Source organism: Nilaparvata lugens, chromosome 8 (assembly GCF_014356525.2).
Source record: "Nilaparvata lugens isolate BPH chromosome 8, ASM1435652v1, whole genome shotgun sequence".
NCBI lineage: Eukaryota > Metazoa > Arthropoda > Insecta > Hemiptera > Delphacidae > Nilaparvata > Nilaparvata lugens.
The window spans coordinates 18407905-18427102 of NC_052511.1; the positions used below are offsets into that span (position 1 = coordinate 18407905).

The 19198-nt window shown below is 33.6% G+C and overlaps 1 protein-coding gene across 1 annotated transcript; it reads left to right on the top strand.

The window, feature by feature from the left end:
* Nucleotides 1–1794: 1794 nt before the first annotated feature.
* LOC111063615 (heterogeneous nuclear ribonucleoprotein A1, A2/B1 homolog) lies at nt 1795–16308 on the top strand. The gene is made up of 8 exons (XM_022351302.2): nt 1795–1939; nt 4302–4447; nt 5222–5342; nt 7522–7732; nt 9809–10057; nt 11506–11712; nt 12203–12325; nt 15213–16308. Exons 1-7 carry the CDS (start codon nt 1919–1921, stop codon nt 12292–12294), a joined length of 1047 nt encoding a protein of 348 aa, XP_022206994.2. The 5' UTR covers nt 1795–1918; the 3' UTR covers nt 12295–12325; nt 15213–16308.
* Nucleotides 16309–19198: the final 2890 nt, after the last annotated feature.

Consider the following 19198-nt stretch of genomic DNA (forward strand, 5'->3'; position numbering starts at 1 on the left):
TATTCCTTACTAAAAAATAATTAGTTTAAATGATGAATTTAAGACACTTTTATAACATCACATAGTAGGCTACCTAAGAATACATACCGGTCAGCAAAAAAACAACATTGTCACACAAATAAGAAGTTTCAAGTAAGTTTCATAATTAAATTTATGCGTTACAATTACAAATATGACTAATATAAATGCAACAAGAATATTCTGGTAAAAATCATTCCTATTTTCGCAGGTTTGCAAGCGTGTTAAAATAAAAAAATAACCAACTTGTAGGACTTTATCTCTATCCATACAACCCAATATATGTTCGATACTTAAGATTTTACATTGAATAACTTTATAAAGCTAGTAATTTATAATCCCATCACCATGCATTTTACACAAACGTATAAACGAGAAAGAGCGGAATAACCAAAAAATCTACGGACACCAACAGAATCGTTCAAACGCTGCTTACCCAATCCGCTACTTTGTGATCAAAGAGAAGCAACAAAATTCGACGCAGATCCAAAAGGCATATGATTTGAAGTGACTGAAAAGAGGAGCTTCTCTTTGTCTCAGAAACAGAGTAACGGCCAGCAACAGTCACAGTTATAACATAGTTATTCAAAAGTATTCTTTGAGTATCTATAGTGAGGTCCACGTTATAGTGGTAATGTACGATTTGCAAATGTGAAAGAGTTAGGGGTTAGGTTTTATTTAGGTTACATTCAATAATGTTTTTTAGGATAGGTTAGGTTTTTGCTTAAAAATTGCAATATGCTAGAAGGGGCTAGGGTCCAGGTAGAGTTATGTTTTTTGATGTTTCAAAGGTAAAAGGATAGGTTAGGGGGTTAGGATTTTGCTCTGAACCACATGTTTGTGAACATGTTCATGAAATGAACCACATTTTTGTGAACATGTTCATGAAATGAACCACATTTTTGTGAACATGTTTATGAAATGAACCAAATGTTTATGTTTTGTTTTAAAGATGACGAACAAATCTGAAGTATTAAATGTGAATGGGTTAGAGGTTAGGTTTTATTCAGGTTATATTTAATAATGTGTTATTAGGATAGGTTAGGTTTTTGCTTTGGAATTGCAATATGCTAGAAGGGGCTAGGGTGCAGTTAGAGTCATGTTTTTTGATGTTTCAAATGTGAAAGGATAGGTTAGGGGGTTAGGATTTTGCTCTGAAATCTAAATTATTAAATGTGAAGGGGTTAGGGATTAGTGGTTAGGTTTTTTTGGATTATATTTAATAATGTTCCATAAGGTTAGGTTAGGTTTTTGCTTTGAAATTGCAATATGCTAGAAAGGGCTAGGGTCCAGGTAGAATTATGCTTTTTGATATATTTTCAAAAGTGGAAAGATAGGTTAGGATTTTGCTTTGAAATTGCAATATGCTGGAAGGGATTAGAGGTTTTTCAAATAGTTATGTTTATTGATGTTTTAAATGTAGAAGGGGAGGTTGAGGGTTCGGTTTTTGTTTTGAAATGACAATATGCTGACTTAGTTATAGTGTTTTTAACATCAGTTGAATAACAACTGTTATATTTTATTAATTATATTTTTCAAAAGTAATCTTTCTTTTATTAAATAAAATAATAATATATCGATTATTATATTGAAGTAAATGATAAATCATCATTGGATAATAATATTTTCATCAAATGGAATGATGATTGGCTCCAGTTACAGTGCTCGGTAACCATCATCACAAAGAACGTTACATTCAAAGAACTGACTGAATGGAACGGGAAAAACCCGTTGCTAACGCATGCGCGATACGGTGCTGTCTGAGACAGAGAGTGGTTTGTACTGAAAAGAAGATAATCTAACCTAAAAAATATAATTTAGTTTGTCCCTTTTCCATAATTAATTAGGAGATAAAAGTGTATACAATCTAATATAACTCTACGACTTATTTGTTTTCAAAATGGTCAAAAGTGAATACAGGGTAAGCTTCCAATTATTTTGTATCAGATTATTGTTTATTGATTTCACAATCATTGTCAATTCTCTAAAAACCATATCATTTTTAGCTAAATGCCTTAATGGGACCGGTCAAGCTTTTACATGATATTTGAATAGTTTATCTATTATTATTTATCAAATTGTTATTAATCTTTTATTATTGTATATATCCGTATTATTAAAGAGAAGATACTCACCGTATTCTCCCTCTATGTTCAGTATTATAGGTAAAGGTTCAGTAGGTAAAGTACCGTATCAAAATTAAATTTTGCCGAATATTGATCTATATAGTTACATTACCATCGTTTAGTCAATTAGTATTTCATTTTACTTCGTAAATTTAGTAATTAATTAGGTAAGTCCATAAGAGGGATCACTAAAGTGAAGCCTACTGGGTCACGTCAAGAAAATGTGAGAAAAACAGCTGCCCTAAGGCAGAAATCAAATAAGAAATAAGTAGGCTACTTATCACACTGCTCTCCAACTTATAGGAGAATAGAATGATCCAGTGTGTCGAAGGCCTTGCTGAGATCACACAAGGTGAGCCCAGCAAGTCGCATGGGTCTCAAGGCACTCAAATATCTTAGAAAGCAGGAAATCTACTGCATTTGTAGTGAATATATTTTTTCTGAAACCAAACTGGGCGGCCGCAAACTGGCCACACTAGTCACAATAAGCAAGGAGTTGCTCAGCAATCATCTTTGATGTAACATGCAAGATAGAGATTGGCTTGTAATTAGTAGGATCATGCCTATCACCCTTCTTAAAGACAGGCACTGCCTTAGAAATTTTAAGCTAAGATGAAAATTCAGATTGTTGGAGAAACAGATTAATAAAAGCTGTCAGGGGAACAAAAATAAGAGCCAATACATCCTTAATAGTAGCAATGGTCATACCAATGTCTCTACTAACCGAGTTGCTCGAACAGTTCATAACCCGTGTGACATCATCACATAATGTAATATGGTGCCAGGTCAGAAGCTGAAGAGCAGGAAGCCAAACTGATGCCGAGAATAGATCCGTATAGCAAATCTTAATATTACTAAAGTTTGGAATAATTATAGCACATGTGGACAATTTTCTGAATATAGTAAGTTTATTTTTCGTAACTGCGCTGGACAGTAGCTACTGATTGGTTTCACTTATCTGTCTTTAAAAGCGGGTATACGGTAATAATAAGCCTACCAAACAAATGCATTCATGTTCAATTTTAATCAGACTCCAATAGACATGTCATGAAATAAAAATATTTGCTGGTTAAACAAATAAAGATTAAACCAAAAGCAGGCAAAACAAATACACAATAAAACAGGACAAAATAAAATACAAAAATGAGAGCTCCCAAACTGCTGTTTATTTTGGAAACTTGAAGTGAGTCATCCAGTAACAAATTTTGAAGTTCTTCAAGACAGCCTATCAGGTAGATTTCTGGCTGATATTTTGTAGAGCTTGACTGATACTTGGGCCAAGCCTTACCTAATCAGCAAATATCTTAGAAAGCAGGAAATCTACTGCATTTGTGGTGGATATCTTTTTCCTGAAACCAAACTGGCCGCACCAAACTGGGGCGACCCAAACTTGGGTACATTCAAAATGAGTTTTCATAAAGGTTACTTCTGCCTCATGAAGTTCTTTCACTTTTGCATGCAAAGCGAATAGAGGGAGAATACATGACTTTAAAAAAATATCATGACAGTGGGTTCAAGTCTAATGAATGCCCCAAAGTCTTCTGAATGCACGTGACCCGTATCACATCTTTAGTCCAAAATGTGAGGTTTACAAAATCACACTCTGAAAAGCATAAATAGCATACTGTAGATAGGACACATGGACACAGCATTTCACCTCCTGAGCAGGAATCCAAATATCCAATGTCGTGATCAAGGCCAGGTCTTCCTGGAAAGATCGTGTCAATTCGAGTAATTGAAAAACATTATACATAAACTGTAGGCAGCATCATAGTCCAGTAAAGTTCTTATCTTAAAAATCCTCTTACTGATATAAGATATCTGTTTAATCTCCTGAATACTTACTTAAATACCTGCATAAGACCGCCTCAATGTGTTCACCCTAAAACAGTTTCTTGTCCAGGACTCAAAAAATTGAAATTTATGTATCCCCTTAATGATAATTACATAGTTTCAAAGTACCTACATAGTTTCAAAGTACATAGTTTAAAATCAAAGACTATACCAAGCAGTAGTGGCTCGTTGTAATTTTCTAAGAGCTTCACCGGCACAAAATCTTGGAAATGTGCATTTTTTCATTGACATAAGTCATTCTAGTTATAATAGAAGGTATGATTATTCAATTTATCACATGCTAATACATGTTTTCCTTGACAGGGTAACAAAAACGAGCCTGAACATGTTAGAAAACTGTTCATTGGTGGTATTGACTACCGGACATCTGACATTACTCTGAAGGCACATTTCGAGCAATGGGGTGAGATTGTCGACGTAGTTGTCATGAAAGATCCACAAACTAAGAGGTAAAATGAAACATGAAGTATTTTATTATTTTACTTAAATTGTTGATGAACAAATTCAATTATTATTCGTCATTGTCAAAAATAAGGTTATCTCCACTCAATCGATTAGTCTCTTTATTCAAGACATACAATTTATATTGTACTGTACATGAATGCGTCATCTATACTAAACAATACTTACAATTCTAAAACATATAAACAGGAAAGATAGAATACACTCAAGTTTGCTCTTTGTTGTATCTAACAAAAATTGATTGTAGAAAGTATAATGATAAAAAATAATTATATTTTCAGGTAATAAGCATAAGTTATGCCGTAAATTTGTGAATTGGATAAAAAATTCAATATTTATTTCGTTGTACCGTACTTGATTAAGTTGAGCTTCAACCCTACAACTGTTTTTTATTTATTGTAAATGTTCAACTGTTATTGTTGTTATAATGCAGTCACGGAACTCATTCCCCACACCCAGACTTGTTGTCTTTGCGGGGAATATTCACTATGTATATATTGTCTCTGCTGCTGTATTTCCTTTTTTTTGCGAATAAAGATTCTTTGAATTTGAATCAAAACAGCTTTCAAGAAAACAGTTTTCCAAGAAAACTTCAATCGACCATCGAGAAATCGTAAACTATTTCAATTTTACACTTCTTTATACTTTTAATTTTCCAATTTTATCCATTTTGTGCAATTGTTACCCTTTCAAAAAGCCAATAGATCCGAAAACTTGAATGAATAATTATAACTTACTGCGCCCCTAATGCTCAATTTCAGATCCAGAGGTTTTGGATTCATAACATACAATTCGTCAAGCTGTGTGGATGATGCTCAAAATGCAAGGCCCCATAAAATTGATGGTCGCGTTGTGGAGCCGAAGCGAGCCGTTCCAAGAAATGTAAGCTATTTTTATATTTTCCTTTATTTATGCCTGGTTTCAGTTTTTCTCAAGCTCATTCAAGAAGTTTAATAATAATAAGCCATTGCAAATCAGTTGAAATCTACTGAAATTAAATTCATAAGCGGCTACTGTAACGATTCTAGCCGCGCTGTATCAAAGGCTGAAGTCGACTTATATAGACTACAATAATAGACAGTGATCGACTACAACCGTTAATGCAGCGCGTCAAGAGTCGTTAAGGGATTGCTTCTTTATTCATGCTATTTTCTTCTTCAGTTGAAATACTTCAGACTTGTTGCTAGATTCTAGATGCGCACTACACTCTATGCTGAGATCAAGAATAAAGAATTATTAAAGGTGTTCTTAATAAAAGTGGTTAGATTGATAAGAATAGGCTGGATTCTATGTGGAAACATAGTTTCCTATAATTTTATCTATTATTCATTTATAAATTAGTCTATTGCAGCATCATGTGTGTCTCTTAGGCAGAATACATTACCAATCTATTTATCTGGCAATTTCCGCTGAGAAAACAAGAATAAAGTTATTTAGGACAAAATATGTGATTAAAAAATGCGAATGACAGAAAAGAATAGCCAACTAAAATGGATATTGGCAGGTATATAAGCATCCAGTACTAGGAAAAATTGAAATCTTAACTAAATCAAAATGCTGTTTTTAAGCGCGGGTTGGGAGATGGCTGCTCAGCATTGGACATGATGCCAGCGAACAATTAATTAAGTCACCATATATTTAGTTCAAACTTTGCTTCTTCTCTACCTTAATCTGAAATTTCCAAAACTCCCCTCTTATTTCTTCTTCTGTACTGCTGGATAACATAATTATGATAGGTTGTAATATAATATTATTTTTATCTGCACACAACAAAATTCATTAACCCATAAGTTGTTACATAACATGATGTATAGTTCTCCATAGTGTAAATACAGCCGATTATTTTTCAAGTACCTAGTTATAATATAATAACAGACTACTAGTAATTCTGCGAACAGTAGACCTCGCTCATGAATAGCCTACAACTTTCAAACTAATGAGAAGGGCCATTAAGAAAGTACAGTATATTGTGAAGATTTAATTAATTATAAGAAATCGGTCAACTGACAGAAAAATGGAATAATTATGCCGTAGGCAATTTAGACCATGAATCTAACCATGAATCAACTCTTGTCCTCTATCGATAGCATTCCAACGATACCATTCATTCAATACAGCACATTTTAGAGCGGCACAATTTATATTAAAACCGGAGGTCTTATCAAAAATCGATACACATACGTTTCTGCGCCTTGTTTCAAAGACGATAGTGAGACGGAAATGATTCTAAATAACATGGGTATGTTGGTGACAATGACAGGAGGTTGCTAATAATGTTTTTCATGAAAAGTGGGTTCAATGTTATGGCGGCTTGTTATGCCTATGCAGAATGTTTATGCTCACAAGTCGGTTTCAGATCTCATACTAAAGCGAAAACAAGAGCTAACTAACTAATAGGCCGGTTCGGTAGGTCTAGAAACTATTCATCTATGAAACAGGGAAATATCGTGTTGAAAAGGGAAGAAATGGTACAATCAAGTGAGAAGTTTTCTTCAATTAATAAATACAGTATGATTTGGAGCGGCTCAGACGTTACAAGGTTCACCGCTGACAACTCTTGTCCTCTATCGATAGCATTCCAACGATACCATTCATTCAATACAGCACATTTTAGAGCGGCACAATTTATATTAAAACCGGAGGTCTTATCAAAAATCGATACACATACGTTTCTGCGCCTTGTTTCAAAGAACACCAAATTTCATCCAAATCGGACAATAACTGCGACTGTAACTGCGGTACAAACAAACAAAAGCCGATCGAGTCGAAACTAAGACCTCAGCTTCGCTTCGGTCAATTACATCGGCTTAACATTCATCTTTCTGAAGTGTCAAGTGCTACGCAAATTGATTTATACTGTATTGTACACAACCCTCGTCACACACAGACTCGTTCTAGGTGAGGAATACTATTCTTTCAAATTATTGAAAAAGTTGGCATTTCAAATTTTTGGAACATGTTGCTGAGAATAAAAACTTATTCATTCATTCAATCAAAAACACAAGTTATTCACATTGAGTGATTTTCATATTTTCTGTTTGAAATGTTATTTTTTCTGTAGGAAATAGGAAGTCCGGAGAGTGGAGCTACGGTGAAAAAGCTGTTCATCGGAGGTTTGAAAGAAGAACACGACGAGAGTTCAGTGCGGGATTACTTCTCAAAGTTCGGCAATGTTGTCAGTATTAACCTCGTAGAAGACAAGGAGACCAAGAGGAAGAGAGGATTTGGCTTTGTCGAATTTGATGACTATGATCCAGTCGACAAAGTCTGCTGTAAGTCTTTTTTGTCTGCTGTAGCAATTTATTTAAAGTTTTATCCATTTATTTTAGTATGAATACTTTAACCTTTTCGCTGCGTAATAAAAATATGCTCAGTTCCTTTTGCTGCGTAAGTCGACTCTGGTCATCTGATTTTTTTACCATTGTGTGCATAAAATCGACTTTACTCCACGGCAATAGGAAAACTTCTCCTTTGGCTTGTCAAGTCGACCATAGTCCCAAGTGATAGAAAACAAAACATATACTTTCCACTGATTGTGAGCTGCTGCAGCCTGTGGCAAGGTCTGAAATATCTCATGTTTACTACACAGTAGCCGGCATTATACAGACCGTTTGTGTGATGATTTATTTGAATTTAATCATTGTGATGTTTATTTCAGTTATTCCAATTGTATTAAATAGCAATTAGACTGAGTTATTTTGTTTTTAAAGTGTTGATTAATGGCAAGTAAGTGAGTAAAAATCATGACAACAAACTTTGTTCTGCTTCTGCTTCTGTTTTCAGGTAGGCTATATGTTTCTAACCTAGAATAGCTTGAATAGAACAGAATGATATTATAAAGCTATTATACTGATAATATTTACTAATTTCTTGATACTATTCACACTTGATTGAAAAAGTAGTTTCTCAATAAATTTTGAATAGAACATGAGAATTTCCAATTGAAACTTTCACAAAAGTACAACTTAACCTATAAATTTTTATTGCCGAAAAAACGTGATAAAACACTTTAAAAATATACTTAAAAGGATAAATTTACTTATAACTAGGTGTGAAACATTATTACACAACACTATACACCATTAAAAAGAAGTGAAAAAATGTTTGTTTAATAATTGTAAAATCTGAGCAACCGGGCAAATTTTAATTACGCATGGAAAGGGAAAGAGGCCAGACCGAGTCGACTTGAGCAGCGAAAAGGTTGGTCGTTTTCCCACTTACCGATTGTCGGCCGACTCTCAGAATTGTCCTCTGGTGAGAATAAGGGTATGATCACATTGGATGCATGCGAGACCCTGCATGACCACGCGTGTAGATGCGAAACAAAATCTGGAGAGAGTCATAGAAACAACCACACTGAACGCGTGCAGTTGCTGGTGACAGACAAGTCACAACGTAAAAAAAATATAAATCTAAGTACCCTTTTCAAAATTGTTCACTCACTATTATTTTTTATTTATTTTCTAATCACTTGATAATGGAATCATATGGCCGAAACATGTTGTGAGTAAACAATTTTAAAAAAGGTACTTAGATTTCTATTTTCATTTATATTCAAGAGTAGCCCTAACGGAAAAAAGACAAGTCACAACGGGTTTCTATGGATCTTTCCATATTTTTTCACATCTGCACGTGTGGTTATGTATGGTCTCGCGTGTACTAGCACATACGTGCATCTTATTTTATCATACCCTTAGCCAATCTGAGGACAGCTCTAAGTGTCGGCCAATAAATTTCAGCCTACAATCGGTAAGTGCGAAAACGGAATATCTTTAGATAATCACATTTCTTGACTGAATAAACTACGAGTTTTATATTGTCATAATGATGTCATGATGATATGAGCAACCATTAGAAACAGTTTTAATGATTATTTTAATTATAACTATATTATTTCGAAATATGAAATTATGTACATTGCACAGTTAAGCATTAATATTTATCTTGACTGTGTAAACTATTTTAATTCGACCAACTGTCATGATCAGTTTTTGACCTACCTGTTGTGTACTTCTATTTCTTTCAATGATCAATGTATAGAGAACAATGATCAAGTATTATTTCACTCTATGATTCAATACAAACAATATAATGAACCAATCAATAGTTAATAATCTAAGTGAACTTTTGAAATTTGACTCAAAAATGTTTTCATTACTTAAGCATGCTGCATTTTGGAAAAAGTATAATTTCAATCATTTCAGATTTTGGTAAAAGAATAACTTCAATCATTTCTATAATTTTTATTACAGATGATACCCACATGAGCTTTTTGCTTGTGTGTGGGTAATGGGATTTCAAATTAATTTCAGGTAGCGTTAACTACAATTTAATTCACATTGTTTCAGTGCTAGGCTCGCATACTCTGAAAGGGAAACGTATTGATGTGAAGAAAGCTCTGAGTAGAGCTGACTTGGCCAAGTTTGGCTCTGGAGGAGGTCAGAGAGGGGGTCCAAGAGGAGGAGGAGGAGGAGGTGGATTTGGTGGTGGTTTTGGAGGAGGAAGAGGTGGAGGAGGCGGAGGTTACGGAGGAGGCAGTGGAGGTGGAGATTGGAACAATGAGCCAAGTTTTGGTGGCAATAATCCTGGTTGGAGTGGTATGCACATTTTTTGTCCTTTCTTATGGTTCAATACAAATGTATTAAACATTTGTTTTCTTTATATACTCATCTCCTAATAAAATATGCTCATGTGGGGCTACTAAAATTTATATGACACAAATTAAATGTTATTTAGTGTAGTATAAGGTTTTACTCCAAATTTTCTGGTTGAAAGTATTCAAAGTTTTGATTGTTACACCATTATAAATCTCCAGTAAACTCATTATTTAAGCTTGCATTTTATCAGTTTGCTAAAAATTGATGTAACAACCGAAACTAGAATCTCATTATGATTTAATAAATTAGTAGTTTGGACAAGTCATTTTCATTCAATAATAAATTTTAAATATTTAGTTTTCATTGAGCTTTTGTCTACGGTTGTATTGAGTGTTTTGGACGAATAAGCTTATTACTTCACCGACTGGTGCCGGCTTATCTGCCGGCACGGTCAAAAAATGGCTCTTGGATATTTATTTATTATTTCATCACATTACATCATAATATTGGGAATACTCCCATTTGATAGGTGATTTGTCAAATAATATTGCATCCTTAGAACCAAGTAAGATTTTTAACAGGTAAGAAAAACAGTAACAGTTTATAAATAATTATATAACAAAGTGTAGCCTATATTAGTAGGTCTATCATTATTCTTAGTCCTAAAAATAGAGCAAATGTGAGAATTTTAATTTACGTCATTGAGTTTGCGGTTAATTGAATTCTGCCACTGAGTAGTACGCTTTATCAACTAAGATTCTTTTCACAGATTTCTCGAAAAGCTTTAGAGATTCAATTTTTTGAATCGTCTCAGGTAATTTATTATATAATCTTAATCCTGAATAAGAGCGATTCTTCTCGTAATTATGTCGCATGTCTATGGACTGGATACAACAGCAAATGCTGATTGCGTGTGGAGTAATTATATCTCTCTGTGCAAAATTGAAATTTATTAATATTACTATTGATAGAAATTAATAACTGATAGATGTAGATAAAATTAATGAGATTTTTGAAATGAGTGGTTGTGAGGGTTACATTTTTGAACATAGTGGGGATTAACCTTTGGGATAATGGGATATATAAATAATGGAATGTGGGATAATGTGATTATTATTCTATGGGATGAGATGTACTTATTAGTTGATGCTGCATGATAGCTAATACTTTATTACTTGGGTAACATACATTGAATTAGACATAAGATATGATTTTATTTTGGTAATAGAAGTGGACATAGTATATGAATAATAGACATCAGTAATAGTGAAAATAGTCATTACAAAAAGACAATTAGACACTGAACTTTTTAAAACTGTGACATTGTATTCTGTATATTGTATTTTATTTATAATGAATTTTGTATGTGACTGGCTTATGTGCTGATATACTCTGGATCAAATAAAAAATCATTGAATCATTGTTAACTACTTATTTTTCATTGGCAGGTAACACGTGGGACTCTCAGCCAATGGGAGGCAGTGGATGTGAATGGGGCGACAACATTGGAGGCGGCGGAGGTGGGTACGGAGGCGGTGGATGGGGAGGCGGCAACAGCGGAGGCGGTTACCAGCAGGGCTACAGTGGTGGACCCATGCGCAGTAGCTATTCCGCAGGCGGTGCCGGTGGAAGGCCAACGCCCTATGGTGGCGGAGGTCAGTTGAAAAGCTTCTTAAAATATCAAATCTAATCACGATTACTTATAGTCCGTACAAATTTACTTCAGACTTGGAGGAATATTCAGCGCAGAGAAGTGGAGAGAGATCAGCCAATTACAGTGATTGATAGAGTCATTGGTAGAAGCGCAGTTGCCAATTTGTCAGTCGTCTGAACGTTTTCAGACAGGAAACTTCGCATGAGCACATGAACAGTCACTAGAAGTTGGAGATCGCTGGCCGCTTCAAAACGGCAACATCGCGCTTTTGTATCCCTCCCGTTGTATGCTTTCTCTGCTGCGCATGTCCATCCCAAGTCTGAAGTAATTCTGCACAGATTATAAATTATTTACTCTATGATGTAGTTACTATTAGTATCGGCTATTACTATTAATCTGAATTAACGTTGCATCTGTATTCCTCGAGATAATTTGTAAAGGGCTTTGGTTTATCACTTTTAAGACACAGAAAGTTAATCTGTTGATTTTAGGAAGTGGAGGAGGTTATGGCAGTGGAGGCGGAGGCAATCCTGGCGGATATGGAGGAGGAAGTGGCGAAAGATATGGAGGCAGAAGATACTAATGGTTGCAACTCTATGCCAATACTGAAAAAGGTAAGTGAAAAGTTTCTCTCCACTTTTTGTGTAGTTGAGAATTTGATATTGTGGTAATTATTCATATTAAATAAAAATACTAAGGGCCGGTTTCCGAGCTCGGGACTTAGCTAAGTTCTAGAATTTAACTGGCTTTAAACTCTGGAGTCAGAAAATTGGCTTTCCGAGTCAGAGCGTTAACGTAGTCGAGGACTCAAATAGACCCTGGAGTTTAAAGATTACGTTAAACCCTCGAGTTTATAATTTCGCTTTTTGAGTGAAGGGCTCATAAGTCAAGAACTTGAATTAGATTCTCGTCTCTTTCCGAGTCAAGGATTTATCAAAAATCGTTTAAGTCCAGAACTTGAAACAGCGTGATCTTAAACCCTCGACTAGGGTAGGGTTTAAATTTAAGTTCTAGACTTAAACGAGCAAACACAATTCAGTTATTGTTTTGGAGTAGATGAATAGCCAAATAAATGTCATGGAATACTTAAATTATTTGAATTAATCCATCTAAATTCATAATTTATAGTTTGCAAGTCTATTTTAAAATAAAGTTCTATCAGAATTATACGTAAAAATCTAACTTCATTTTACGACTGTGACATAACCTAAAAATAATGCAAGGATTGCCTTGAAATTTTATCCCAATGTGAATATTATCAATCAATGCCATATTCAACATATTATTAATAATAATTTAACAATAGCCTAATAAATTTGTTTTTGAAAACAAGTACATTTTTCAACTCAATAGGTAGCATACTAAAATTTTTATTCCAAAATCAATGGCAAGGATCAATGATAAATAATAGCATAACGTAAAATGAAATGTTTATTTTTTTATTCATGATTTAAAAGGTAGGTTGAATTTACAGACCTACACCATACAAAGAAATCGAAACGTATTTTCATAAAATGGTTTGGAGAGCATTTGAATTATCCCGCTGCAATCAGCTGTTTTGCTATAGGCCTACAATGTGAATTTCCCTCATGTTTATTGCGTTGAAGTCCTGGACTTAATTAGTCGAGAAATTAATAGACCCCGGAGTTTAGAACATAAACCCGTGACTCAGAAAGTTGATTTAGACCTTAGAGCTTATTTTAGTCCTGGACTCTGTAAGTCCAGAACTTATAGATCCCGAGCTCGGAAACCGGCCCTAAGAAATTGTCAAAAAAACCATAGATTTTATTGATAGTTAGAAAGACCGGTTTCGGTTGTTACAGCATTGTCAATCTCTGATAAACCTCTGATGTTTATCATAAACATCAGAGGTTCATGGCTCTCTCTATGGCCCCCTGCATATACAGGGAAGAGGTGGCGTCTACTAATAGCCGCCAGTATTATAAAGCCCTCTCTACAGCCCCTCTCTCCTGTTTTGATGAAACGTCATTACATAGGGACATTAGAAGCGTCTAAACACCTCCTCACTGGAACTATATATATATATATATATATATATATATATATATATATATATATATATATATATATATAAGGATTTTATCAGCCGCCACTAATGCTTACGTCTAGTTAACGCCACCATTCATTCATGCATGCATTAAATCGTGTACAATTATTAAACTCATATGAAAAAGCGAAATAGGTTGTCCTGCTATTGTTCTTTTGAGTAGGAGGCTCTAGATAGACAGACTTCAAGTCAATTCTAATATGTATTCTAATTAATATAATTATTGAATGATGCTCTACCTATGCATCATACTCATTGGCTACTTTAGCCATTAAGCGCCTGCGCACATGGACAATAGTAGCGTTCACTAGCTTTCGTGGGATCACGGAATTGGGGAAGACATGCACATCTAAGTTCCACAAATGTTCAATTCCGCGTTCCCTTAGCAGTTAGTATTCGCTACTGATGTACATGTGTTCAACTTGCTTTAGATTTTGTACAGTTCAATATTTGCAGTTTTGAAGTTCATCCATATTTTAAACAATATTGTATTTATTTATTCACAATGGAGACAACGGGTTTCCCCAAATATGTTTTCTTTACAATAAAAATCTTACAAATACAAATGAAAAAAAATGATAAAAAATAATACAAATGAAAGATATTATACTTATGCAAAAATAAATAATACAGATAACAAAAATAGTGCCTAACTCAAGAAATACAAAGATTTCAATAAAAATGGAAAAAGTAAAAATAAAAAATATGAAGAATTCTAAAATTTCAAAACTTATTTTGCTAGAATAAAAATTGAAGTATATATTAACAAATAATGAACAATAATTCAAAAAATCACATTATCAATAGAATAAATAACTTTCATATCTGAACGACGTCCCAAACCATTTATGCATATCCACACTAATACACCTGAAATTTAGTTGATCAGCTCAATTTTTAAGCAAAATTATGATATAACGCTTTCCGGAATTTCATACATCTTGCAAGGAGTTGTATGTGTCAAAGTGTTCATAAGACACGGTAAAGTCTGGTCCTCGGATTAGACAGAGTGTGACCATTTACTACTCCATTATAGTTGGCCCTGCAGGCAATCATATTAAATTATGTCAACTATCAATAAATTGTGTGAGCACAATGGTCTAAATTAGTGAATGTTTCGCGCAAGGGTATGAATTATTTAATATATTCCATATTGATTTATTTTATACACTTTTAAACAGTTTTTTCGCCTTCAAGATTAGCTAATCAACTTTAAATAACAATTTTTCTCATGTTGAATTCCAATAATCAGTAAAAAGACTTGTGTAGCTGTGAGTTTTGATAAGCATGGATGTTTATACTCGTATATGTAGTGTAGTTGTTGTCAATGACTCATTGTTTTTATTAATTTTCTTAGTAGGTGTAGCTATTTATTCGTTTACATCTTTGAATATCCGTATCGATTAATTGGCTATTTTATATGCGTTATTTAGGTTTATCTGAAGGCAAGCGTAGGAAGAACTGAGGTTGAAGAATAGGAGACCTAGGAAAAGCGAAATAGAAGACAGGCAGAATAGAAATTTCCAAACGGTGCGTGAGTTTAGTACGAGATTGAGGCTGATACAGGGTATGGTAGAGTTCTGTTTCGTATATCAGGTTCCTTCAGGTCCGCATGAAATAAACAGTATGATGTGTACATCAGGTTTGACTTTCTCCACAACTTAGAACAATTTTCAGAAACTTTTCAGTATTGGATACAGTTGTAGCTTTTTAAAAACTCCAAAATCAGATTGAGAGAGTTCAATGTTGTGTGTGTTGATGTTCTAATTTATAGCTCTCTACATCCCATCCATTTCAAACTGACCCGTAATTATAATGACAGTCATAAATATTATGTGAAGTGTGATTTTTATAATTAAGCTTGTTTTCTCATCCTTACTTCCAAGTAGAATAAGTGTATTAGAATTATTATTTCTTGAATTTTGATAATTTATTTCTTAGACTTGTTTGATAAACGTAGCTAGAACTACTTTGGACTTGAATCAAAGTTTTATGATAATTTTGATAATTGCATTGTAAATAATTTATCTCCAAACAGTATTATTTCACGAATTAAATAGAAATGTCCTCATAGAAGGGACGCTTCCAATGTTGATTCCTTAAAAACTTTGACTTATAAATCCCAAAATCACGAAACATGATTTCATAGAAATGTCTTGCAACATTAAATAATAATGTAGAATTATTCAGGATTAAGTACCTATTTATCATTGTTTTTGTTTAAAGTGAGTTTATGCTAGTCTTGAACAGTGTTGATTAAACTATTGGTCCTCATAAATGAATTTGTTAGTGTAGAATTATTTTTAAGTATCTAAGTTCACCCACAGAACCAAAGTATTGTGATCATTTGTAAGCTCTCTCACATTGAGGAATGAGGTTGAATTAAAAAATTAGATTTTGTCAGTGTTTTTCTCATTAATGATAATTTTTTGGCATGTGTATCTTCCTAACGTGGCTATTTTCATGGCTTTATATGTCTAACGTAATTTATTGTATGTTTGTAAGTGTAATAAACGATTTTCCACCATGTAGAGTTGTTCATCTACCTATTGCAGATACCTAAGAAATACAAAGAATAAGAAATCCAATGTTTGAAAGAGATGAAACGTGCTAAAAACTTTTTTGATGATGGTGCACTACTTATAAATTACAAATTCATTTATAAAACGTTCTATTTGAACATTGCCACAAATTATTTTCAATGTCAAATATATTGTTGTGTAAATTTGCAACTTTTCAAGCTTCCTGAACATGAGAACTCCACTATTAGATTTGTAATTATCCTTATAAATATTTGTTTAATTTTCTAAAGATTGTTTGTGATAATATTAAGAATCTTGTGCTCTGTAGACGTCTAATGTCTTGACTTTGTTTTGAAATTCTCATTGATGTAAAATTCCTGAACATGAGAACTCCACTATTAGATTTGTAACTATCCTTATAAATATTTGTTTAATTTTCTAATGATTGTTTGTGATAATATTGAGAATCTTGTGCTCTGTAGACGTCTAATGTCTTGACTTTGTTTTGAAATTCTCATTGATGTAAAATTATCACAGGATGAAGTCTATAGGCTATTAATCCAGATTATGACATTAATCATTAATCCTTTCGGCAATGCTGGGTAGCCTATTCATTTTTACTAGTTAACCAAGGGTTTTTGTGAAACTAAATGCTAAAATAAACATTTTTTATTTCTATATTTATTATTTTACAAAGGCGATTTTCTAGAAGTATTTTAAGCCTAGTTGATGATGATGATGGGATGAATGATAATACAATGAAGGTAGAGTTATGAATGAATAAAAATGATAGATTATGCTATCCACTTGAATTGATTGAGTCCACTTTTATACCATAGCGAACTATTTGCAGACCATATTCATAAAAAATAGTCCTATCATATATCCTTTTTAAGGAAGATGATAGCTTGATTTATTGCTTGAATTGAATAATTCAGCCACCACGCAGTTACATAAATATTTATCCTAGTTTAAACGATACCACAATTGTTGGTAAAGCTAGTGGCCCCACAGGATCAAGGACAGGAGCGCAGCAACTCTTCTCGGAGCACTGGTTTGTTGCAAACAAGCTGCTTCTCAGTGAAGGAGAAACCCAGGAATTGATGTGCACTCTTGGCAGCACAATTGACAATCAAATTCTAGTTACCCTCCTTGGATTTGGCATTGACTCAAAGTTGACATGGGAGTCACACATCCTTGGAGTTGTAAGAAGTTACCAAAGGTGATATATCTCTTCAGGAATCAAAGAGGGCTTCTGAGAATGGAACACTTGTTGATGCTATACTATGAAGTTTTTGCTAGTCGCATCCTCCTGTATGGTATCCTGATCTGGGGCCATTCGCAACATTCCAGGGGTGTTCTGTTGCTCCAGAAGAGGGTACTACGACGTATTATTACATATAGTAAGCATGATGCTCAATGTCAGCCCATCTTCCGCAAATTCGGCATCCACACAGTCTGTGGTCATAACATTTTGGCTTCTCTGCTACATGTGCGTACAGATATACGCGCCGCGAACATGAGCAATTCACTTTTAATCAGCTGACTATATCTGTATTTTTACAGAAACTGTAAGATACAGATATAAAAAGCTTGACATCAGCTGATTAAAAGTGAATTGCTCATGTTCGCGGCGCGTAAATCTGTACGCAGCTCAAGAATCAAAGTATCTACACTGCAGAGAATGGAGCAAGTACACTTCAACACTCGAAGAAGGAAAAATTTGGATGTGCCACGCTGTCGTCTGGCAAAAGTGAGGAAATCATTTGCTAGAGTCAGTGAGGGAGCCCCCAGTAAGTGGTTGTAAGACGTATTTGTCAAGGTGGTTGATTGAAAAAGTTCATATGAAATAGATGATTTCTTCAATGAGTATACTCATGATCTTTAACACTGCCATCAACATATGACTATTTTGAGTTGAGTAAAATTGATTCATATGATTATGTTAATGTGTGGTCTATTAACCATTAGTTATGAACAGTTTTTATTACAGTTTCTCCTGTTATTATTGTTTGTGAAAAAATACTGGTGTGATCAACCCAGGAATGTCCTGCCAACTAGCCTATCTAGTAATTGAAAATTATATCAAGCAAATAATTATAAAACAGTGGAAGGTTTGGTAGTGGTATTATGTCTGAAAAATATACTTTCTGTTTTCTGATAAAAATCTGCCAGCAGACTCAAAAATAAAAATAGTTTTACCTGGCATATATCTCTTGATTAGATGATTTATCAATTTGCTTTTGTAGCCAATCATTTTAAGTTGTGAAAAATCAATAATAGCGCTTATAAAACTAAAATAATAATGCAATTGTATCTACAGTATTTTAAAAAATTAACAAAGGACTTATTAAATAGGTAAATTATTGTAGTCTATCACAGATGAAAACAAAAATATTATTGTAGCCCCAAGATAATTATGATACAAGTGGGCTTACCGGTACATATAAATAGTGATTATTTTCAAGTTTTACCTTGAAAGAAGAAGTATTATTTCTACGGTATCTTATTATTAAAAATCCTATGAATAATTTGAATCTCTAATGATGATATTTTTTGTGATAATCCAACGTACCTATATTCTTCTATTTCATCATCGATTTGGTTGTGAACACTTTTCAAAATTTGAAACTCCCGCGTCGATACTCGTCCTTGCTACTGAATTTGCAGCCGAAATAATGGCATTGAACTATGACAGGAATTTGACAATAATTATAATTGTAATAATATCCATTTTAGATGATAATAATAACATTTTATCATATAATAAATCGATACATCAATTATTATCATAAAATTTCTTTGATTATTTGGCTTTCGGGTCATATCTGGTAATCTATTTTGTTAACTTATATGATAATTATAATATTATATGTTTTTTTTTAATTTTTGAAGTG

Coding starts and splice junctions, on each gene's coding strand:
- LOC111063615 (XM_022351302.2), top strand. CDS start 1,919: ATGGTCAAAAGTGAATACAGG. Junction 4,448..5,221: donor AAAGATCCACAAACTAAGAG/GTAAAATGAAAC, acceptor GCTCAATTTCAG/ATCCAGAGGTTTTGGATTCA. Junction 11,713..12,202: donor AACGCCCTATGGTGGCGGAG/GTCAGTTGAAAA, acceptor TGTTGATTTTAG/GAAGTGGAGGAGGTTATGGC.